Genomic DNA, 26,725 nt, shown 5'->3' on the forward strand with positions numbered 1-26,725 from the left:
CTCAAAAAAATGACTGAATTGGGCAGCCTGTCTCAATGAAGCCATAGAAACCTGGACATGCTCCAACTGAAATGTTCCCTCCTGTCAGTACTGATGTTGAATGGCATTAAACACACTTTTTTTGTTCTCCCATCCCCTGTGGGTTTGTTGAATGAAACTCCAGCACACTGGTAGCACTAAAGACGTGTGAGTATAACTTTTCCAGGTGAGTTGAACCTGCCTGTGGGTGCGGTGGGGATATTCCTGGGAGGTTTCATATTCACAAATGGTCTAATTCAAAACCTAACTTTTTTCACTTTATAAATGAATTTAAACAATATGGCAACACTTTAACTAAAATGAAAAACAAAAAGGCAATTAAAACTTGTATTATTAATGAATATGATTTGTTTGTTTAGGATTCCTGGCAATGTAAATAGTTTGTTTGTATGCTTGTTTGCATGTGACTATTCCTCTTTTGTTTGTTGATATTTGTTAATAAAAATATATAAAAATAAATAATAAAAGATAGAGCATGACGCTTGCAACGCAGTGACCACCCATAAGTAAATGACAGCAGGTTTTATTGTAAGTCGCTTTGGATAAAAGCGTCTGATGAATGACATATATTCTTTTTATATATTCACTTACTTGCTATACAATGTAGAGAGAAAAAGGGTCAATTCAAGAGGGAGCTACGAAATTCAGGTCCAAACGTCGTATTCTTGGCCTGATGTCATTAGAAATTACATAGAATTAATCATTAGCTTTTTCTCTACAATATTATAACATTCATATACTTGTACTTGACAGTGTTAATAAAATATTAACGATCATTTGCTATGACCATTGCTAGTTTAGACTGCACCGCACTTGGTTGTATGTGTTCCATATTTGGTGTTGTGAGGTTAAATTCTCAGAGTAAATCGTCGGTAACTTTTCAACCATTTATGGTAGAGACATTGAGTTTAGACTATTGTTTTCTGACATAATGTTCTATTGATTGGGCATATTTGTAAACCTTGAATGAATTAATAATTTTATGGGTGTACACCCTATATATTTTTGGCTATTTTGCCACCAGATGCTTTCCTATATCGTTGGTGTAATATAAAATACAAATACCAAATATTGTGTTTTATAAAGTCACTAGCTAGGTTGGAAGAATGAGACAAACAAGGTGATTTTTTTTTATTGTGTTTAACTCCTGAAAGTATAGTCTTTGCCACAGTGGGCTATAAACTATTTTGGAGGACATATTGACCAAATTCAGACGAGGGCCACAGCCCACGGAAGAAAGCACTAATGGATCTACACTACCGGTCAAAAGTTTTAGAACACCTACTAATTCAAGGGTTTTTCTTTATTTTTACTATTTTCTACATTGAAGAAAAATAGTGAAGACATCAAAACGATGAAATAACACACACACTCTGATGTTACGGTTTGTTGTTGGTTTCTTTTTGTTTTGTAGGTTTCACATAAAGAAAGGTGTGGAACTCAGAGCACGCTGCGCCTTGGTCCGTCTCTACACACAGCCGTGACAGAAGATTCCACCACGACAGGACCAAGCAGCGTGCCCGGGAGGAGATGGCATCCTGGTCTTTGGAGGCGATCGAGGAGAGAATATCCTGGACTTGGGAGGAAGTCTTGGCAAGACACGAAAGGAAGCAGACCCAAGGAGAGAAGGGAGAACAGCAACGACGCCGGGGTTCGCGGCCACAAGGAAAGCCCAAAGAACAGGCCCAATTTTTTGGGGGGGTGGCACACGGGGTGGTCGGCGGAGCCGAGGAATGAGCCAGAGACCGTCAGAGAGTCAAAGGAGGAACTCGAAGAAAGATTCTGGAGGGAGGTGGTGGCGATGAGAGTGCTGCAGTGCGGGCGTGCTGAGGAGCGTGACACCAGTCTGGTGTCATCTGCACCGGTTTCACGCATCTGGCCTCCAGTGCGCCTCCCCAGTCCGGTACGTCCTGTGTCTCCTCCACGCACTCGCCCTGAAGTGTGTGTCACCGTTCCGGTACAATTTGTGCCGGCTCTACGCACCAGGTCTCCAGTGCGCCTCCACAGTCCGGTAAGTCCTGTGCCTGCTCCCCGCACTCGCCCTGAAGAGCGTGTCACCAGTCCGGTGCAACCTGTGCCGGCTCCATGCATCAAGCATACAGTGCGCCTCCCCAGTCCGGTAAGAGTGTCTGGCCCAGTGCTCCGGTTGTCTGATAGATGTGGAGAGTTAACACCTTTAGTTGCTCCACCTTTTTGCTGTTCTTCCTGTCTTTAAGTTTGGTGTGGGTTTTTCTTTTGTTTGCCTCTTCTTGGGCATATTTAGTGGGTCTCATGGTGGGTGTCTTTTAGGTCCCAGTTGTTGTTACTAGTCAACTTTCAGTGGACCCCCATAGTGTCTTTCAGAACCCCTCCTAAAACCTGTTTAGTTGTGGTTGTTGTCAATGACTCTTTGTTAGTTCCCTCTTCTGTTTGAGCAACATTTCTGGTTTTCCTGCTGGCGAATATAACAACAAACAATGGAGTAAAACAAGCTTATATTTTGGGTTGGATGTTGCATCCAATTGTTAATATTTTAATCGATGGCATTTCCTTAGAATGCTCATTAGTTTTTCAGTTGATAATCTTGTTTTTTATCCTCTTATGTTTGTTGTGGTAAATATGTTTATTTTCATTGTTTATTAGTATTTTCCTGTGAAGCCATTGGGTTGCATCCATGTCTGAAATGTGCTGTATAAATAAAGCTTGATTTGATTTGAACATATTGTAAAACAAGTGAACCCAATGACCAACCAATCAACAGACTCTTGCTAAACCAATGAACAAATATGTGCAAAAGAAACATATCTTGGTCCGTCTTAGTATGAAAAATAGTATAAATTCAGTATATCTCCCACTATGTTAAAATAGTGCATGGTATGTACGTTTAGTATCACTTTTTAACCAACACATTTGTTGAAGATGAAAATTTTTGAAATCAACAATACATCAAAGGATTCAACTATTAAACATTGAAACAAACAAATGGGTCAAACAGATCAATCCCACTTTTCAAGCCTGCTGAAGGCGTGGTGGAGTGGTAAACACCACCCCCGGCTCTACCAGGGGCTTGAGGTGGTCTCTCACAACTCTGCTTATGTCATGTTCTGTGGCCTTGCAGTTCCATTTCTTGACTGCCCCTGCAACACAGAAACACATTTAGTCATATTATATAAAACACAAAGTAATGGATTTGGAACATCTATGGCCTCAGTTACACCTGGCACCTAAATGTGACTTCTGTCATCTGATCACTCCAAGCTGCATTAGGTCTGGATGCACAAAAGTCACAATGTGTTCACATTAGGTTTAGATCTGCCAGGATGGGCATTGTGTTCGGAATTTGAGTCAGGCCACAGAATATGCATAAGCAATGTAAAGAGATGGGGTGAATGAGTGGGGAAAAGTACATTCTACACAAATGACCTTCATATTAACAATCAACTAATGTGTGTGCCTGAGGGGAAATTGACTTTCCTACTGACAAAATGGGTGAGAAATTACACCAAAACCAGTGGACAATTTGCACTGCTGCTGAAAAACATCTCCACAGCATGATGTTGCCACCACCATGCTTCACCGGGATGGTACCCATTTTCTCCAGACATGACACATGACATTCAGGCCAAAGAGTTGGTTTAATCAGACCAGAGAATCTTGTTTCTCATGATTAGAGTCCTTAAGGTGCCTTTTGGCAAACTCCAAGCGGGCTGTCATGTGCCTTTTACTGAGGAGTAGCTTCCGTCTGGTCTCTACCATAAAGGCCTGATTGTTGGAGTGCTGCAGAGATGATTGTCCTTCTGGAAGGTTCTCCCATCTCCACAGAGGAACTCTGGAGCTCTGTCAGAGTGACCATCGAGTTTATGGTCATCTCCCTGACCAAGGCCCTTCTCCCCCGATTGCTCAGTTTGGCCGGGCAGCTAGCTCTAGGAAGAGTCTTGGTGGTTCCAAACTTCTTCCATTTAAGAATGATGGAGTCCACTGTGTTCTTGAGGACTTTCAATGCTGCAGACATTTTTTGGTAGCTTTCCCCAGATCGGTGCCTCGACACTATCCTGTCTCAGTGCTCTAAGGACAATTCCTTTGACCTCATGGCTTGGTTTTTGCTCTGCCATGAACTGTGGGACCTTATATAGACAGGTGTGTGCCTGTCTAAATCATGTCCAATCAATTAAATTTACCACAGGTGGACTCCAATCAAGTTGTAGAAACATCTCAAGGATGATCAATGGAAACAGGATGCACCTGAGCTCACTTTCGAGTCTCATAGCAAAGGGTCTGAACACTTAAGTAAATATATTGGCAAAAATTTCTAAAAACCTGTTTTGGGTTTGTCATTGTGGGGTACTGTGATGTCATTATGGGGTATTGTGATGTCATTGTGAGGTATTGTATGTAGATTGATGAGGGCGAAAAATTATTCAATTTTAGAATAAGGCTGTAACGTAACAAAATGTGGAAAAGGTGAAGGTGTCTGAATACTTTGCGAATGCACTGTATATCGCTGGCAGAGTTTTCTACCGCTGGCAGGGGTTTCTTCCACTGGCAGAGTTTTCTACCATTGGCAGTTTTGTACACAGTCATGTGATACGTGTTATAGAAAATTTCAATCTAAGAGGAGTACATGGGAGGCACTATACTGTGTGTCTGCAGGTGTGTATCTGGTAATAAAAAAACACTGATACAGGTGCCCCTCCACCCTCTGGTGGGATGGATCATGTCTACAGAGAAACCTAGATTAAATTACTTAGATTTGTGTGTATTGGGTCTATGTTGTGAAATTGTTAGATATTACTTGTTAGATATTACTGCACTGTCGCAGCTAGAAACACAAGCATTTTGCTACACCTGCAATAATATCTGCTAAACATGTGTATGTGACCAATAAAATGTGATTCGATTCGATCCTGTTTATCAAATGTGCTTTTGGCTGGGGTCAAAATGACTCCAAAGGATTTGAATTTGTTAAAAGTCCATTTTGATACAGAAACACTAAACCATGATTTAGATTTATTAAGAAAAAGTTCATTGACAAAGTCATGAAAAATTGGAAGAATTTAATAAACCACCTTTTGGCTATGATCAAAGATATGCCTCTGGGGTCAAAATGACCCATGTCAAATGTGTTTGGTGTAAAGTTTATTTAAAATTTTCACTCATTAAACACGAATCAATCAACACATGCTTCTCTTTGAACGACTTAATATAATATTCAACTTTTATGAAATAAATGAAAAATAAACGTTTGGTTCCTCAACTGCGTTGCCCACTCCAGTCAGCAGATGGCGATGTGCGTCTTTTAGGTTCAGGCGATGTTGCCAGTGGGACGAATAATCTAGTGGACGGGACGCTCCTTCAACAACAACAGCTAATCAGACACCTCTGTAGTTTTCTAGCAAACATAGCTACAACATTCACGCTCTTTACACTGTTTTGGTGTATATTAGTCGCTGTGTATTAAACACACTTCTGTCGTATGTACTTGTTGGCCCGTTTAATTATATATTTACGTTGTTTGTCAGCTAGCTGGTTTAGAACTAGGCTAGTCGCTAATGCTAGCTAGCTAACATCCCCGACCATGAGTTCACTAAGTTACTCTCCTCCTGCTAAAGAAGATGTGGTCTGCTGGACGGAGAAAGAAGTTCTCGTTAAAGAGGAAGAGGAAGCTGTCACACTACAAAAACAAGTAGAGGGTGAGGCTGTTACCGTGAAAGAAGAAGAGAAAGACGTTTCAGTGAAAGAAAAGGAAGATGCGTTCAGAGTGAAAGAGGAGGAGGCTGTTACAGTAAAAGAAGAGGAGGAGAAAGAGGAGGATGCAGTTTTTGGAGTGAAAGAGGAGGAGATTACTGTCACATTGGAGGACGAAGAGGAGGTTGGAGATTTGTTTAACACCAGTAAGTACCGTCTCTGCAGTCGTTGAACCAATATGCATTAAAGGGCTTCTACACTTTAATGTTGTTCTGTAGGAATGGCTGAAGCTACACTGTAACGTGTAGAACATCAAGAGTGGACCATCAACAAAACGTTAACAATTGATCAATTGATCATTGACTGCCTGAAATACTGTAGTCCTCAATATCTCCTATTAGATTAGCCCAATATGTAGTCTTAAAGGGGCAATCAGCAGTTGTTACATCCATTTTGGGACTTATACATTAATGATATGTACCCATTGTTTCTTGAAGAATTCACTTATAAATGCCTCATGAGCTTAGTTCAACTGTCGTACCCCATCAGAACCCAAAATATAAGCTTTTTTTAATTCCAATGTTTGTCAGTAAATATTAACAAACACTGTATATCCTCAAAACATGGTTAAAGCTAGAATGTTGATATCATGGATGGTTGCATTTCTCCAGCCCCATCCCTCAGCTTTTTACCGAAACGGGCAGGGAGTATGCTTTGTTATTGTTTCTACTGCTGATTGCTGCCCCCGTTACTCCTCAAGGTCCATGGACTGTATGTTATTTTCAGAGGTAGACTGGCTCTGGCAGGTAAAATAGTCAAATAATTCACCTAAATGTGAATCGATTCTCAATTGCAATACGTTTCTAGAAACATAAATTGCTGTACTTTCATATCACATCAAAATAATTTCACACAATACTTCGATATCACATCAAAATAGGTAACCAGTCGCGATGCCCCAAAAGGTTAACCAAATTAGTTTCTCGTCATTTCTCCTTCCTTCAGGCTTCTTTTTCTTCTTTGGACTTTATATGGCGGTTGGTAACCACCTTTAAGGTGTATTACCACCCTCAACTGGACTGGAGAGTGGACCTCAGTTCATCTTTTAATCACCCACGTGCGTATATACCAAGACAGTCGTGAAGAGGACACAACAAAACCTTTTCCCCCTCAGGAGACTGAAAAGATTTGGCATGGGTCCCCAGATCCTCAAAAGGTAATAAAGCTGCAACATCAAGAGCATCCTGACCGGTTGCATCACCGCCTGGTATGGCAACTGCTCGGCATCTGAACGTAAGGCGCTAAATAGGGTAGTGCGAACGGCCCAGTACATCACTGTGGCCAAGCTTCCTGCCATCCAGGAACTATTTAATAGGCGGTGTCAGAGGAAAGCCCACAAAATTGTCAGAGACTCCAGTCACCCAAGTCATAGTCTATTTTCTTTGCTACCGCACGGCAAACGGTACCGGAGCGCCAAGTCTAGGACCAATAGTCTCCTCAACAGCTTCTACCCCCAAGCCATAAGACTGCTGAACAATTCATAAAATCGCCACTGGACAATTTACATTGACCCCCCCACCCCCTTCCCTTTTGTGCACGGCTACTACTCACTGGTTGTTTGTTACCTATGCATAGTCCCTACGCCCCCACCTTCATGTACAGATTACCTCAACTATCCTGTATCCCCGCACACTGACTCTGTACCGGTGCCCGCTGTATATAGCCTCGTTATTGTCATTGTGTTACTTTTTATTATTACTTTTTATTTTAGTCTACTTGGTAAACATTTTCTTCTTCTTGAACTGCACTGTTGGTTAAGGGCTTATAAGTAAAGCATTTCACGGTAAAGTCTAAGTTGGTGTCTTGACCGATTGGTAAAAAACAGTTTGACATAAAACACAATTTATATATATATATATATATTTTTATGTTTCTGACACCCCTCCCCAGAGGTGTCTCATTATTGGGATTCATTGCTGATTCCTACCTGTAGCTCACTATGAGGTGTCTAGTGATACAGGTTAAGGGCCCTGTTGGAGATTGGTGGTTGGTAGCGAAGTCGAGGGAACAAGCAGGGTTGGACACGGCCATGTTATTATCCCACACACAGTCTCTGTGGTTCATATGAACCCCATTCCTGGGAATTAGATTTGATTACAAATCGCCCCCGTCTGTTACCACAGAAGGCTTCCATCTGTCCCATTCCCAGCTAGGTTACGAGGTGCTTTGTCGCCAGTACCTATGACTGGTTGATAGGGGAAACCTCCATGCTTATTATAGAAAAAGTAATTAGGGGAAAACTATTTAGTAAACTGAAATAAAATAACAAACCTGTTTGAAAAATGAAAACTATTGCAAAACTATCTTTGACTCCAAAACTAAAATAGCCTAAAATAATAACCAGCATGAATTATGTTAAGTTTGAATAATTTCAATCTTAACTTTGGGCAAAAATAGAATTGTGTTTTAAATATTTTTTATGTGGTTTTAAAGCTTCTGAACCTGGTGGCTGGTAAAGGCTGCAATGGGATGGCAATGTTTCAAATAGACCTAGCTTGTGTATCACTATCACTAGCTATCACCAGAAATACTTTAAGAAATGAGGATATTGGAAACTCCTTTCGATTTGTATTAACAGCTTAAAGAAAAGAACATTGGCATGAATTACCCTCTGTGAACAAGAAGCACAACATTATAAATATTTTCAAAGATGTGAGATAATTAACTTGTTCTCTGTAATATCGTATAGCTTTGCAATCGTGACATTACGTACTTTTAAGGAAAATAGGCATGTTTCTCGACTCATACCCTGACTTTAAAACGGGATTTCGTGAGAATTAGCTTAGGAACTGCGTGTCACCGCATGACAATGTGAACGTGATTGTTCGACCGTCTCTTGGACGGGCGTTATATAGGCTTTAACCTATTTCTGGAATAGTTTTTATTTGAAAACGAAAACGTTTTTGTTTACTTGCCCGCCTATTGAATTTGGAATGCACTGTACTGTTCATCTCTGAAACTCACTGAGATAATTCCTTTGTTACAGCAGTAGCAATACAGGGATATAACATCTACAGAAAAGACAGGAATGCTTATGGGGGAGGTGTTGCTGTATGCAGCGCATTCGGAAAGTTTTCAGACCCCTTGACCTTTTCCACATTTTGTTACGTTAAAGCCTTATTCTAAAATGTATTAAATTATTCCCCCCCCCCCCCCCCCCCCCCCCCTTTCATTTAGCTAATTTATTTGGCACACCTGCATTTGGGGAGTTTCTCCCATCCTTCTCTGTAGATCCTCTCTAGCTCTGTCAAGTTGGATGGGGAACATCACTGCACAGCTATTTTCAGGTCTCTCCAGAGATGTTAGATCGGGCTCAAGTTCGGGCTCTGGCTATGTCACTCAAGGACATTCAGAAACTTCTACCGAAGCCACTCCTGCGTTGTCTTGGTTGTGCGCTTAAGGTTGTTGTCCTGTTGGACGGTGAAACTTCACCCCCAGTCTAAGGTCCTGAGCACTCTGGAGCAGGTCTTTCATCAACGATCTCTGCACTTTGCTCTGTTAATATTTCCCTGGATCCTGACTAGTCTCCCAGTCCCTGCTGCTGAAAAACATCCCCACAGTATCATGCTGCCACCACCATGCTTCACCATAGGGATGGTGCCAGGTTTCCTCCAGACGTGACTCTTGGCATTCAGGCCAAAGAGTTCGATCTTGGTTTCATCAAGCCAGAGAATCTTGTTTCTCATGGTCTTAGAGTCTTAAGGGGCCTTTTGTCAAACTCCAAGCAGGCTGTCATGTGCCTTTTACTAAGTGGCTTCCGTCTGGCCACTCTACCATAAAGGTCTGATTGGTGGAGTGCTGCAGAGATGGTTGTCCTTCTGGAAGGTTCTCTCATCTCCACAGAGGAACTCTGGAGCTCTGTCAGAGTGACCATCAGGTTTTTGGTCACCTCCCTGACCAAGGCCCTTCTCCCCCAATCGCTCAGTTTGGCCAGGTGACCAGCTCTAGGAAGAGTATTCCATTTAAGAATGATGGAGGCCACTGTGTTCTTGGGGACATTCAATGCTGCAGAATTTGTTATGGTACCCTTCCCCAGATCTGTGCCTCGACACAATGCTGTCTCTGAGCTCTAAGGACAATTCCTTCGACCTCATTGCTTGGTTTTTGCTCTGACATGCACTGTCAACTCTGGGACCTTATATAGATAGACAGGTGTGTGCCTTCCAAATCATGTCCAATCAATTGAATTTACTACAGGTGGACTCCGAACAAGTTGTAGATACATCTCAAGGATGATTAATGGAAACAGGATGCAACTGAAAGCAATTTCGAGTCTCATAGCAAAGGGTCTGAATACTTATGTAAATAAGGTATTTCTGTTTTTTACCTGTTATCACTTTTTCATTATTGTGTGTAGATTAATGAGGATTCTATTTTTTTAAATCCATTTTAAAATAAAGCTGTAATGTAACAAAATGTGGAAAAGGGGGAGGGGTCTGAACTTCATGAATGAACTCGGTTTTATTTAATTTATTTAACTCCCAATCACGGCCGGTTGTGACACAGCCTGGACTCGAACCGGGGTGTCTGTAGTGACGCCTCAAGCACTGAGATGCAGTGTCTTAGACTGCTGCGCCACTCAGGAGCCCCATAATCATGTTCTAGTGCTGTCCCCACCTAAAATAAATCTTGGTCAACCAAGAGTCGTCTGTTCTTTCTACCAATCGATTGTTTGAAATGTTATGTGTATTTTTCCATATATAGACACAACCTATGTGTTTTAATAAAATCAACTATATGGACGGAACTGGTCTGATGCTTTAAGCACGCTGTTTGATCAAATAATTAAGACACACAAATGACTCGAGCCAGAGATCAAGATAACCTAACCAGAAGGAGAAAAATTCTGCCGTTATGCGCCTGAAGTTTCCGGTAATGGGCTACACCAGCGGTCTGCAACCTCCATTTGGAGTGCCAAGTTATCTTACCATTTCTACTGATCTGCGTGCCAGTTACGATTTTCATAGATACATTTTACTGGAACAGTTTCATTTAATTTATAATAGTATCTCAAAATCATTGTCTGTGATTAATCTACATTCTATCTAAGTCTAAATGAAAATTATACAAATCTAAAAGTAACTTTTATTGCCATTGCCAACTATGTAAAAATAGTCTACATAAAGTCAACAAATAAAAACATTGCAGCTTGCAGGTAGAAAGTATCCTGATAAAAATAAATATCCTATAAATCACATTGGCTGATGGCCTGTCTACAACGAACTTGAAACATTGTATCAACTATCAACTGGGTCGGCCCAAAACTCAAGATAGCAAGCTTGCAACATTGTATAAAATATTCTGGGCCCTCAGAGTTTCCCTCGCCAGTGAGTTTGGGACAGACACAGCTGTCGGCTATTTGTGCAAAGAATAAGAAGTAATTAGGTATTTTATGACATTTCCACTGGATTAGAGCATTACATTTTTCCCTTTTATGCCGAGTATCGAAAGGGCGAGAGCTGGCAATATTTTACGAAAATACTTTGAGGAACTATTGTCATTCGCAATTGATTTTGATTAGACTTTGTTTACTTGCTGTTGGAGGTGAAGAAAATTATTTTGAGAAGCTCCACAACTCATTAGTGGTGGTGCGTTAAGACAATCAGAAATACTATCAGACATTCCCAAATGGGCACATTTATAGGCCTACATTTGCGCGCAGGCCAGGTAGACTAATCCTACTGCTATCAAATCAAAATGTATTTGTCACGTGCGCCAAATACAACAGGTGTAGACCTTACAGTGAAATGCTGACTTACAGGCTCTAACCAACAGTGCAATTTCTAAGTTTAAAAAATGCACTCTACCTACGTAACATTTAGTTTCCTTATATTACGCTGGGAAAACAGTTTTCATGGGCACAGAAATACTAAATAATTTCAGAGTTTGCTAAATCCAATGGTTCTAACCGAGAGTCACCTTAAATTTGTTGACAACACCCAAATGGATACTGTCATTAACGCGGTTCTTCAATAATTACACATAATACTTAATACTGTAGCTGTTTTGTTACAGTCACATGTTCAACTATCATCAGCTGATCCAGGAAATAATTTTCTGAATGACAGTCACATGACAAACATCACGACATGCAACAACAACCAAAGTGCTTCTTCATTCATTATTCTGGTAAATACAGTTATGCCGTGCTCCATGTTGGATCCAACATCCCTAACAAATTGATGTTTATAATGTGTTTTTGTCTGCTTGATTTACAATAGGGTCTTGTTAGTCTGTTTGCACACAGAGATACTTAGCTCATGTGTAGAGAACTGTTCCTTGATGGATAGGCTATTGTACAACACACAGAGCTATTTTCCTTAATTCATGACATTTAGAATGACAACACATTACAGAGTACTCTAGTGGGATTATTGACTAAATTATCTGGTGATCAGGTTATGTCATGACAAAAACATTTTAGTTTCCATGTTTCACCTGAAATATTAAATTATATATAGTCATAGGTCTATGTTGTTAGGTGAAGTTATGGGTCCTACAGTAGGTCTATGTTATAGTTATGGGTCCTACAGTAGGTCTATGTTGTTGTTAGGTGAAGTTATGGGTCCTACAGTAGGTCTGTTATTGTTGGGTGAAGTTATGGGTCCTACAGTAGGTCTATGTTGTTGTTAGGAGAAGTTATGTTAAACACTTAGTGGACAAACCCTCATTGTCAGGCTGATGGCAAAGCTAGTCAAATAGCATTTTAAGTGTTTTTTTAAAAGTATTAAGCAGTTGATTTGCAACAGTAGCACAAAGATTATATTAAGCAGGACATTCAAATGAGGTTTACAATTATAATCCAAAAGTAATGTGAAATGGACTCATAAGCAACCTGGAAATGGAGGCTATATTTGCTGTCAGCCTGTGACAAATCCCCTGAGTTTTCCCCCACAGTGGTGAATTAGTGAATAGACACAGAGCTTAATGTGAGTTTCCTTGAGTAGCACTCCTGATCTTGCGCTGATAGTGTGCTGTAATATTCAGAATACATCGTTAAAAACTAAAATCTTGGCTCACCATTTTTGTTCCAGGGAGATATACTACATCCATAACTAGTAGTTTCCTCATTAGCAGATATACTACATCCATAACTAGTGGTTTCCTCATTAGCAGATATACTACATCCATAACTAGTTGTTTCCTCATTACCAGATATACTACATCCATAACTAGTGGTTTCCTCATTACCAGATATACTACATCCATAACTAGTGGTTTCCTCATTAGCAGATATACTACATCCATAACTAGTGGTTTCCTCATTAGCAGATATACTACATCCATAACTAGTGGTTTCCTCATTAGCAGATATACCACATCCATAACTAGTGGTTTCCTCATTAGCAGATATACCACATCCATAACTAGTGGTTTCCTCATTAGCAGATATACTACATCCATAACTAGTGGTTTCCTCATTAGCAGATATACTACATCCATAGCTAGTGGTTTCCTCATTACCAGATATACTACATCCATAACTAGTGGTTTCCTCATTACCAGATATACTACATCCATATCTAGTGGTTTCCTCATTACCAGATATACTACATCCATAACTAGTGGTTTCCTCATTACCAGATATACTACATCCATAGCTAGTGGTTTCCTCATTACCAGATATACTACATCCATAACTAGTGGTTTCCTCATTACCAGATATACTACATCCATAACTATCGGTTGCCTCATTAGCAAGGGGGAGTTTCTGCAACCAGATATACTACATCCATAACTAGTGGTTTCCTCATTACCTGATATACTGCATCCATAACTAGTGGTTTCCTCATTACCAGATATACTACATCCATAACTAGTGGTTTCCTCATTACCAGATATACCACATCCATAACTAGTGGTTTCCTCATTACCAGATATACTGCATCCATAACTAGTGGTTTCCTCATTACCAGATATACTACATCCATAACTATCGGTTTCCTCATTAGCAAGGAGGAGTTTCTGCAACCAGATATACTACATCCATAACTAGTGGTTTCCTCATAAGCAGATATACTACATCCATAACTAGTGGTTTCCTCATTAGCAGATATACTACATCCATAACTAGTGGTTTCCTCATTAGCAGATATACTACATCCATAACTAGTGGTTTCCTCATTAGCAGATATACTACATCCATAACTAGTGGTTTCCTCATTAGCAGATATACTACATCCATAACTAGTTCTTTCCTCATTACCAGATATACTACATCCATAACTTGTGGTTTCCTCATTACCAGATATACTACATCCATAACTAGTGGTTTCCTCTTTACCAGATATACTACATCCATAACTAGTGGTTTCCTCTTTACCAGATATACTACATCCATAACTAGTGGTTTCCTCTTTACCAGATATACTACATCCATAACTAGTGGTTTCCTCATTACCAGATATACTCATCCATAACTAGTGGTTTCCTCATTACCAGATATACTACATCCATAACTCGTGGTTTCCTCATTAGCAGATATACTACATCCATAACTAGTGGTTTCCTCATTAGCAGGGAGGAGTTTCTGCAATCAAATTGTATGCGCTTTGCCCTCGTGCCGCAATTTTAGCAAACGCAGAAAGGGGCCTATATTGGAGACAAAAAAATGTATTTCTGGTTACTACTAATGTGAAAACAAGACAAAATATGAATGTTGCTAACTTGACTGTCTTAATTGTCAAATAATTGAACAGGCGTCAATTGTTGTACAACTTCATGGGTATGCTCTGGGCATCACCTTTTACCTCAAATAAACAGTGGATTTCTGCTGTTGTGGGCCTTAACCGTCTGTCTGACTTTGTCATTCACACAGGAGAGAGACGGGACAATCGTGGATCCTTTGTGGAGCCTCAACAACATGATGCTGACGAGGCAGAGAAAAGTCTCTCCACATCAGAACACCTCAAGAAACACCAGCAGAGACCCACAGGGAATAAGTCTCACCACTGCTCTGACTGTGGGAAAAGATTAAACTCTTCAGTAAAACTTAAAATACATCAAAGAATTCACACTGGAGAGAAACCTTTTGGCTGTGAGCAATGTGGGAAGAGTTTTAGTCGGCTACAAACCCTGAAATCACACCAGAGAATACACACTGGTGAGAAACCTTATAGCTGTAATCAATGTGGGAAGAGTTTTACTCAGCTAAACAGCCTGATAGTACACCAGCGGACACACACAGGAGAAAAATCTTATAGCTGTAGTCAATGTGGGAGGAGTTTTTCTACATCTAGCTATCTAACTATACACCAGAGAACACACACAGGAGAGAAACCATATAGCTGTAATCAATGTGGGAAGAGTTTTACTCAGCTAAACAGCCTGATAGTACACCAGCGGACACACACAGGAGAGAAACCTTTTGGCTGTGATCAATGTGGAAAGAGTTTTGGTACATCTGGCTGCCTGAATACACACCAGAGAACACACACAGGAGAGAAACCTTATACCTGTGATCAATGTGGAAAGAGTTTTGGTACATCTGGCTCCCTGAATACACATCAGAGAACACATACAGGAGAGAAGTCTTATAGCTGTAGTCAGTGTGGGAAGAGTTTTACTCAGCTAAATAGCCTGATAGTACACCAGCGGACACACTCAGGAGAGAAACCTTATAGCTGTGAACAATGTGGGAAGAGTTTTACTACATCTAGCCAGCTGACTATACACCAGAGAACACACACAGGAGAGAAATCTTATAGCTGTGATCAATGTGGGAAGAGTTTTACTACATCTAGCCAGCTGACTATACACCAGAGAACACACACAGGACATAATCTTTATAGCTGTACTCAATGTGCGAAGAGTTTTTCTACATCTAGCTATCTAACTATACACCAGAGAACACACACAGGAGAGAAACCATTTAGTTGTAATCAATGTGGGAGGAGTTTTACTTGGCTAAACAGCCTGGTATCACACCAGAGAACACACACAGGAGAGAAACCTCACAGCTGTAATCAATGTGGGAAGAGATACTCTGATAAAAGATCTCTGACTAAACATCAGAAAATACATTGAGTTGTTTCATGATATCAATGAAATAATGTAGAATGTTTTTAATATTGTGGAAGTATTTTATTAACGTCAATGTAGAATGTTTTAACATTGTAGTAGGAGATAAAATGTAAAATATGTACAAAATGTAGCTAGGTGTTTTCTACAAGTTGTCCTCTAACCAGTGATGTACACATTATTCCCAGATTCCGTGTGGCTTTTGAGCTGTTAGTTTTAACAGGACGTGCAACCTCATCTCCCTCCTCTTGGCACAATTGATTTCAACATGATATCGATGAGTGATGACAAATAAGTGTTGCGTTCCTTTGTTTAGCGACCCCTACATTTAAATGCATCACTCCAAAATGTAGCTGACTGTCTTCTGCAGGTTGTCCTCTAACCAGTGAGGTAAAATATATCTCCCATTTCCATGTTTTTTTAGTTGTGTTAGTTTCAACAGCACCTACAACCTGATTCCCCCCCCCCCCCTAATTGATATCAGTGATTTATTGCTACTTGTCAAAACACCAGCGTTTTTGGTGCTTGTGCAATTTATAAGGTGCTTTCAAAAATAAATACAAGTTATATGATTCTTGTGGCAGATGTTTTTATGTAAATAGCACATGTTATGTTTAGGTTTTCAATTAATCACAAACTTCTTCTGCATTTGGACAGGTTAAAACTGTGATATTGGGGGTATCCCACCAAGCAAAATGTCACTGAAAGTAAGATATGCCCAATGTACAATATAAGTTTGGTTTTAGTTGAAAATATATATTTTTTATTTCAACATACTTGCAGCCTATACACATGGACGCAGTATAATAAATTGGTCTATAATCAATTTTATTAACAATCCTAATAAATTGAGTAATAAATATAGGATATATTTGTTGTCTTAAGGGGGAAGGTGTTACAGGCTTTGGTTTTTCCATTTATGTTTTGAGGTTGGACTTTAGCACGTAGGGCGTACTGATTGGTGTCACCTCATTAGTCAGTATGTGTTACACCTGTGCTGGCTTGTCCATCTCGTTAGTGGGAAGGTGTTTCACCTGAGCTGGTCCAGGTTCTATTTAAGAGTGTCTGGCCCAGTGCTCCAGTTGTCTTGATAGATGTGAAGAGTCAACACCTTTAGTTGCTCCACTTCCTGTCTTTTGGTGTGGGTTTGTCTTTTTTTGGCATTTCCTTAGGGTGCCCGTTAGTCTTCTGTTTGTTGTGTACTAAATATATATATATTTTTCCTGTGAAGCCATTGTGTTGCATCCATGTCTGAAATGTGCTGTATAAATAAAGCTTGATTTGAGTTCAACCAATGATTGACCAATCAAGAGACTATTGGTCCCTTTTAGTATGAAAAACAGTTTCAATCCCACTTTTCCAGCCTGCTGAAGCCGTGGTGGAGTGGTAAACACCACCCCCGGCTCTACCGGGGGCTTGAGGTGATCTCCCACAGCTCTAATTATTTCAGGTTCTGTGGCCTTGCCGTTCCATTTCTTGACTGCCCCTGCAACACATTTAGTCATATTATATAAAACACTCAAAGTAATGGATATGGAGCATCTACGGCCTCAGTTACACCTGGCACCTAAATGTGACTTCTGTCATCTGATCACTCCAAGCTGCATTAGGTCTGGATGCACAAAAGTCACAATGTGTTCGCATTAGGTTTAGATCTGCCAGGATGGGCATTGTGTTCGGAATTTGAGTCAGGCCACCGAATATGCATAAGCAATGTAAAGAGATGGGGTGAATGAGTGGGGAAAAATACATTTGACACAATTTACCTTCATAACAAAGAACAAATGTGTGTGCCTGAGTGGAAATGTACTTTCATATAGCCAAAAGGGGTAAGAAATTACACCAATATCAGTGGACAATTTGCACTAATGTAAATAAACATAGATGATGGAACATATTCCCTTTTGCTGATGTGATGAACCACTAAGGGGACATAAATATTTACCATGTGTGACCTCTCACCTCTCTGGCTGTAGAAGTGTTCTTCCTAACCAGTCCTTCAACAGCTCTCTGACTGAGCTCCACCCTCACTGGGTCTTCAGAGGAGAGGAAGGCTGAGGAGGGATGGAAGGATGAATGGATCAGTCAGTCAATAAAGTGTAGAGCTGCTGTCTAACAAAATCACTATTTTAGTAGTTCATTAAAGGCTTTATGACTGCTGAATACCAACTATCAATCACTTAGATCATGTATGTTCAGGTAGAGATACATCCTCGGGACGTCCCTAGCCCATTGAAGTTGACATTTAAAATAGTTAAGGTAAGGGTTAAGGTTGGGGTTTAGGGTAGTGATGTCCCAAGGATCCCAGATAGCATTGACCATCATGCATTATTCTGTCTCTTTTACATAGCAGGTGTAAAAGAAACACAGACAAGACAAGTAGGCACGCAATGGATTATGGTAATTGTAGTTAATTACATTTCATGCGCTAAACTATGTTGAATATTGGCCTGTTGGAAACTACAACTCTCTACTACATCACACAGTTCAGTCTGGATCTGATTTATCTCTAGAGGAACTACAACTCTCTACTACATCACACAGTTCAGGCTGGGTCTGATTTAGCTCTAGACACTCGCTTGCTTGCCCCAATTCAGGGAACCGTTGATCTACTTCAGAGGAACTGTGTGGAAAGTGATTTCCTGTTGTTTTGACACCTCATTAGAAGACTAGAATAACTAGCTGTTGCTACAGAACGAGACGACCAATTCACAGTTAGTCTGTGTCTCGTTCTCCACACACGTACACATACCAAGATCAGGTGTTTTCTATATGCACAAGACAGTTTGACTATATAAGGCTTCTGAACTCCTTGTGTCATTGAGCTTTCGGCCTTCCACCTCAGAGTGTAGGGCTGACCAGCTACATTATTGTAATTCTTATCAAATAAAGGTTGATTGTTTGAAGAAATGACAAAGTCTCTCCAGATTGGTTAGAATTTCCACCACAATGTGCAGTAGGCTTTTTCAATACCAACAATGATAGACCAGACTCATAGTGCAGAATGAATGACTGACTGCCCAGTTCAACGTCAGTTCACCGTCTCACCTCACACTTTATTGGAGCAGCAGCAGCTGACTGCCCGGTTCAACGTCAGTTCACCGTCTCACCTCATACTGTATTGGAGAGGCAGCAGCTGACTGCCCGGTTCAACGTCAGTTCACCGTCTCACCTCATACTGTATTGGAGCAGCAGCAGCAGCTGACTGCCAGGTTCAACATCAGTTCACCGTCTCACCTCATACTGTATTGGAGCAGCAGCAGCTGACTGCCCAGTTCAACGTTAGTTCACCGTCTCACCTCATACTGTATTGGAGCAGCAGCAGCTGACTGCCCAGTTCAACGTTAGTTCACCGTCTCACCTCATACTGTATTGGAGCAGCAGCAGCTGACTGCCCAGTTCAATGTTAGTTCACCGTCTCACCTCATAATGTATTGGAGCAGCAGCTGACTGCCCGGTTCAACATCAGTTCACCTTCTCACCTCATACTGTATTGGAGCAGCAGCAGCTGACTTGATCTTTGATGCTAATCAGCATGTTTGAATCTGAGAGTAAATAGAGCCGACTACACTCTAAAAATGAAGGGTTCAACTGGAGTTGTTCTCAGATCCCCTAAGAACCGTAGGGTTCTTGGTCAATGAAAAACAGCCCCAAAAGGTTCTTCAAAGAACTTGTTAGAAGGTGGGTTCATCGAGGAAACCTCCGTTGTTGCTGGACTTCTTCCGGGATCTTCGCAATTACAACTGAAAACGATGGTGACAAGTTTGGATGCGACAAAATTTAAAAAGGCTAAATTGGGTTGATGTTTGGCTCTGAATATGTATCGAAATAATATAACATACTAATAATGAATAACGAAGACAATTCTGTTTTTCTGTGAATAGCTTCCATAACGTTACTATAGCTAATTAACGTAAATATTAGAAAGCCGGGTTTGACCGTCGGCGTTGTATGAGCTACAGTACAGTACCGTTAGCTAGCTAGCTAACGTTATGTCCTAACTAGGCAGAACTAGGTTTGGATTATTTCCCTGAACTATATTCTTTCCCATATATTGTATATCGTTTCCATAAAGCCAACATGGCTTTACACTCATTAACGTACGTTTCCAATCTAGAGCAGTTCTCACTTTTGTGTTAAGGAACTTGCTAACGTTAACTAACTAACTAACTAAGGACGGTGACCTGTCCAAACGAGATGTTACTACGAACTGAATCGTCAATGGAGGGCTTCCTCTTTATATAGCCTGCTACAGCATGCAATACTATTAACGCACAATGGGGCATAACATTACATGGACAACACTATCCCATTTTGGAAACGTTACATGTACAATACTGTAACGACCCTGGGTTTATAAGCGCGGAAATCGACTCTGCCGCACGAGCATGCTTTTGCGGCACAGTTGACAGCGCGCCGGACTTCGGGCTAGAAGGTCGAGGGCTCGAGACCTGCTCCCTGCTGTTTCATTACAATACTATCCCATTTTGGAAACGTTACATGGACAATACTATCCCATTTTGGAAACGTTACATGTACAATACTATCCCATTTTGGAAACGTTACATGGACAATACTATTCCATTTTGGAAACGTTACATGTACGCCCCCTTGTGGAGGGAAATTAATATCTTAGATGGTAGCTGTAGATGGGATTCAAATCATAATGGTATTAATACAGTGTCTAGACCACCTCTTTTGTATAAATGCCCTTCAGAATACAAACACAGTATTGCCACGCAGCAAAATGTTGCGTATAATCTTAAAAGTCAGTCTGATAAAATATTGAACAATTTGTGTACAAATATATTGTTACTGTATGGCAGTACTGTATTGGCTAGTGCTTTCTCCAATATGTTCTTCTATTTTACATTCATTGTATGTCGATGCCATTTATCTTCCAATATTTATTTAATATATATATATATATATATATTTGTTTTAATGCTTGTAAGACTATTCTTTGACACATTTTCTCTTCCTTTGAAATTCTTATAGGACAGAACATGGACACAATGCAATTGGGATCAAGAAGAAGGTACAGATATGTTGTAGGACAGCTGCATTTGATGTGTACATTTAACCTACATAGCAGTCAATACAAACTGACATCTATTAGCATACAAATGTGTGCAAATTATCTTTTCAGATCTTCTCAGAAATGAATCCATGAGTCCATGGAATGGATATAGACAAAAAGATAATTCAAGGACTATCAGAGGTCGAGAGGCGAGGCAGGGGTGAGGACATCATCCTGCTATTTTGACAGTCCCTGAAGGACAATACAGAACAGGGATTTGCTCTGATTCCTTCCCTTTCTCTAATGTATTTTGTAATAAAATTAGCAAGTGTAGTAAGATCATTGCTTTACTTTACTAGGACTGGAGACCACAGCAGCGATCCTGCTCTTGCCCTACCTCCTCAATGAGGACACGAGTGGCCTTTATGTCCGTGACAAGGTATGCCTATGCACCAATCATCTGTTTCTTCATAAACATAGGTGTGCATGCTTATATAAAACTACAGCTGAACATTTGTTCTGTTCTTTGTATGTGTGTTCATCTTTTCTTACTTTTGTTGACACAGATTTCACCGCTCTTCACTCCTTTACTGCACATCGGCGGAAATCCATTTCACCATTAGAGTGAAGTCCTGCTGGCCTTTGATGGGGAGAACATCCACGCCCTCGAGGACATCCCCATGGGACTTGGGGCTCTGCTAGGGTTGTATTTTTTATTTTCCCTTAAATTTCACAAAAATGTCAGAAAAACACTTATGTTGTTAAGTTACTGTGTTCTGAGCGGGCTGAGTGGGTATGACCAAAGTTATTCTAGTTAGCTACACTTTATATTAAATTTTTACACTATAATAAATGTTTCTGATGCCACATCACCCGTTTTCAAAGGGATAGAGTTGTGCCCATCGAATTGTGTTTTTATTCTTATGGATTGACTGATGTAGGTTATACATTTTGGCGATTTACATATTACTTTTAAGGCTGGAACAATTCATAATGGTGAAGCCGAAAGAAGGGACAGTTGTAAAGTTTGGTTTTATTCTTGTCCACTGGTAAGAAGAGGACAGTTAGTCGCGCTCACTGGGATATATTTGGCTGTAAGAGATTCAGGTCTGAATAGTTGAATCGTAAAAGTTTCGTGATAGTTTCTGGTGATTGATTCTTGGTTTGATTGTTTAGGTAACACCAGTGAATTGGAACAGAAAGTTAATGTATTCAAACATTATAATCTGTTTCCATTATGTGGAACCTTGTCAGGTCAGTAAAGTGAATTACAGGTTGAGTAAATTTTATTTTAAAGGGGTACACATACATATGGAATATTAGAAGTTTTAATTTCTGAGTTTTAATTAAAAACATGGGAATCCTTTAGAAAAAGGGAATGTTCTGAAAACCTGGGATACAACATGTAGAAAATGTTTGATGGTTTTTCTTTAATTTGTCTAATAGAGTAAGAAACACTTCTTTGAAGGGGTAGAATGACTTATGACCTCTATAATAGCTTTCATTTGTGGTCTGATCAGCCTCAATGGAAAGCTATTTGGATGGAGAATTTAAGGTAATTTGCAATACTGATTTCAAGGTAACTCGTGAAATTGATAAGGAGAGTTATGTGTTAAAAATGGGGGAGGATATGGTCCTTTGAGGTTTGGACAGGACATATTTTAAGCCAATATGGCAGGAAAATAGATTGAGATGGAAAAATAGTGATTTTATAAGCATTAAAATTAATTATGAAAATAAATATGTTGCCGTTCTTAGGGATGGTAAATTACTGTAGATAATGGATCCCACACTATGCAACATATATGAAATTATTGATGAGACTGATTCAAGATTAACCCATGTTATTGTTAGATAAAATACAATGGGCTCCCGAAGGAGAGATTTCATTCGTACAGAAAACATATGCTATGTTTAGCATTCGTTTTGGCTTTATTTAATCATTAGAAGATTTTTATTTAAATAGTAGAAAGTTGACAGGGATATATGGCATCTGTGGTGATCCAGGATCATTGAGAGTTCTTGGAATGATTAACTATTGTCGAGCATGGGTACCATACTTTTCCTTGCATACAGAACAACTTAGTGAGTTGATTTATGGTAAAGCTATGGCAGCAAAAGATAAGATCGAGTGGACGGAGGAAGCTGGGAAACAGTTTGTAGACATAAAAAAGTTATTGACATCTAGCTCTGTTCTAGGGTTTCCCAGATATGATCGTCCCTTTACACAGACAGTAGACTGTAGGGAGGGGTTCATGACGTCAGTACTAACTCAGGAACACGGGGGAAAAAGCAAGCCTATTGCTTACTACTCCTCCCGTTAGATGAAGTAGCCCAAGCCATGCCACTATGTTTGCAGACTGTGGTGGCTGCCGCACGGGCTGTGGAGGATTCAGCCTCTGTAGTACTGTAACATGATTCGACTTTGAGGGTACCGCATGCCGTATCGATTTTATTATTGGAACATAAGATGGCTTACATGTCACCAGCAAGACATTTGTCTTGCATGATAATTCTGTTGAGCATGCCGAATCTAACAATTGAACGGTGTACTACCTTAAACCCCTCCACTTTGATCCCCATAGCCACTGATGGGTGCCCCCATGACTGTGTAGCGGAGACGGAGAAAGTTGTTCTCCCTAGACCAGATCTAACTGATTTGCCTTTGCCTGAGGCGGAAATAACTATGTTTGTGGATGGGTCCTCAAGAAAAAACCCAGATGGCTCGAATGCTACTGGATATGCAGTAGTGACTCTTACTGAGGTGTTGGAAGCTGAAGCATTACCAAAAAATTACTCTGCTCAGCAAGCTGAAATTGTCACCCTCACCAGGGCTTGTGAATTGGGAAAGGGTAAACGCATTAACATACATGCGGATAGTGCTTATGCTTTTAACACCATCCATGTATTTGCAGCTCAGTGGAGAAACAGGGGTATGATCACTACGGCAGGAAAACTATTACACATGCGCAGCTAATTTTAAAATTGCTAGAAGCAGTCTTATTACCAGAGAAGGTAACGATTTGTAAATGCGAAGCACATACGAAAGGCACTGACTACGTCTGTATTGGCAACCGAAAGGCAGATCCTGAAGCTAAGAGAGCTGGCGAAAAGCCAAACTCTCCCACAGATTCTCACTTGAAGGAAGAAGTTAGTATTGACACAAAATTAGTGAAGGAAAGTCAGCTTCGTGCCCCAGTTAAGGAAGTTACTAGATGGGTTAAGATGGGGGCCGTTGACAAAAGAGGAATTTGGCACAAAGGGAACCTCCCTATTTTACCTAAGTCATTGTTTAGATAGGTAGCAATATGAATACATGGGCGGAGCCATGTATCAACCGGAGGGATGGTAGGGATAATTAGACAACACTTTGTAGCATACGGAATAACTAACTATTAAAAATATATATATATATAATAATAATTTTTAAAAATTGTTCACGTTGTGGTATATGTGCACAGAATAAGCACCAGGGTAGACAGAAAGCAGGTTAGGAAAGACGTTGAGGCCTAGGTGATAACGAACAACTTAAAGTTTTATTATAATAGATAAATATAGCAAATGGGTAGAAGCGTTCCCAACTTACTTGGCGGACACGATTTGGGCAGTTAAAATATTAGGTTGAGGTATTATCCCTAGAGTTGGTTTACTAGGATCTCTGTCTTTAAATAATGGAATAATGGACTGATTCAATGGAATAATGGAAGTATGTGCTTCGCATATAGTGGGTTCTGTTAAACCACCGCCTTTGCCATTAGAATAGCTGAGAGAGTCACTCGGGTCCACGTTACCCACTGCAAGAAGGTCTGTACCCATATAAGCACTGCTGATCACACACAGAGTTAGGATAAGAACCGAGTACCAACAGGATCCGGGGGTTACCTCCTTAACGAAGATTTCCTATCCCCGACCGTTCATCACTGTGGGTGATCCTAGAAGTGTGAGTATGGGGTGGTACCTAGCAGACCGACTAAGGGCAGGAGAGGGTTGGCGGTTTTTGGGAAGAGTAGGGGCTCTGATCTGCATCCTAGTCTTTGAAACCTTTCTGATTCATCCAAATCCACCACCTGCCGGTACTAATTATATGACGCCATTGTCATTGATAAGAAGTAATAGATACACTATATAATACACTGATGAGTGGCTTACAGAATAAGTAGTCAAAGAAGATCAAGATGTAGGATTTAAGGTTAACATTCAAAAATTCCCTAGGAAAGCAAATAAATGTACAGGGATTGGGATGGCCAGATTGAAGTACTAGGCCAACCCACCTTGGTTCACTTTAACTTCTGATGAGTACCAGTGTTATAGATACAAGAATGGCACCGAGAACTTAGATGATTTGAATGGCTGAAAGATAATCGTTAATGTGACTGACTTAGGTTTGGAAGGACAGGAGACAATTCTTAACCTCACAGCACCTATAACTGATGTAGGGTGGGCTCATACCAGCAAAGGACGTATACGACAGAAACTACCAAAAAGGGTGGTCAGGAAATTGCTCCCCGGGGTTATTGGTCCAACCAGTTCGAGTTAGTCATCAGAGGCCAGTTATAGGAGGCTAAAGTAGGCACAGGAGGAGTTTTGACCAGGATGGGAGTTTAGATGGATGCTATTGGCATCCTCAGTGAAGTTACAGATTAATACAAAGCTAGGAATCAAATAGGTGAAGACTTAACCACTACATTATTTTGGTGGTTGACAATAAATAAAAATGTGGATTGGATTAATGACATCTATTATAAGCAACAGAGATTCGTGAATGAGAATGGGGATGCAGGAAAGGGGTTCTCTGACCAATTATCCGCCACCTCCCTCATGGCCAGGTAAAATAGACTGACTCTCGATATGTAAATTGGCAGAAAAGGGCGGGGTATGTAGAATGATTGGGGTTCATTGCTGTACGTTTATTTTTGAAATAACACAGCTCCAGGCAGATCAGTGACCAAGACTCTGGCAGAGAACTCTTTCACCTGTATGAGTGTTTGATTCCGTGTATGTGAGGTCTCATTTCCAGGACTCTGGAGAGGTTGATGACGCAACAGATGGTGAGATACGGAACTATTCCAAGCTCCGACCAGTGGGATGAAGAATACAGACTTCCAGGCCTAGGAAAAGGCTCTGTGTCTTTTAATTACGAAGAGCCAGTGTTAGATGAGACTGTTTTCAATGTTTAGTTAAAGGCTGTTCCTTTCTTGAAGATTATGATGAAAATCCTGAAAATGGAAGAATTATAATTGGATATAGGCGCAGAACAGTAATTTATGAGGAATCGAATGTAAATACATGTATTGGTTTGGTTTATTCTTGTATAACTTTACTGTTTTCATATAGTGGGTGATATGTCAGTATGAATTATTTAGTCATTAAGGGTGGATTGTTAAAATATTTGATCAAGGTTTAAGATAAATGATTAAATAATTCTACCCGGAAACTTAACCATTAGGATTAGAGGTTATGTAGCATGGACAAGGAGTAATTAAAGCTGATAACCATTGGGGAAGAGAGGAATGTACAGTGGGGAGAACAAGTATTTGATACACTGCCGATTTTGCAGGTTTTCCTACTTACAAAGCATGTAGAGGTCTGTAATTTTTATCATAGGTACACTTCAACTGTGAAAGACGGAATCTAAAACAAAAATCCAGAAAATCACATTGTATGATTTTTAAGTAATTAATTTGCATTTTATTGCATGACATAAGTATTTGATACATCAGAAAAGCAGAACTTAATATTTGGTACAGAAACCTTTGTTTGCAATTACAGAGATCATACGTTTCCTGTAGTTCTTGACCAGGTTTGCACACACTGCAGCAGGGATTTTGGCCCACTCCTCCATACAGACCTTCTCCAGATCATTCAGGTTTCGGGGCTGTCGCTGGGCAATACGGACTTTCAGCTCCCTCCAAAGATTTTCTA

General features: G+C 40.2%; 1 protein-coding gene across 1 annotated transcript; it reads left to right on the forward strand.

The window, feature by feature from the left end:
- Positions 1-14,766: 14,766 nt before the first annotated feature.
- Positions 14,767-25,892, forward strand: LOC120020564 (zinc finger protein 180-like; the record flags this gene model as incomplete). Its single annotated transcript, XM_038964270.1, has 3 exons — positions 14,767-15,509; positions 15,591-15,696; positions 25,821-25,892. Coding segments are annotated over 3 exons (921 nt in total), but the record flags the coding sequence as incomplete, so codon positions are not given.
- Between the last annotated feature and the right edge of the window lie 833 nt (positions 25,893-26,725).

The sequence above is a fragment of the Salvelinus namaycush genome, chromosome 25 (genome assembly GCF_016432855.1).
Source record: "Salvelinus namaycush isolate Seneca chromosome 25, SaNama_1.0, whole genome shotgun sequence".
Lineage (NCBI taxonomy): Eukaryota > Metazoa > Chordata > Actinopteri > Salmoniformes > Salmonidae > Salvelinus > Salvelinus namaycush.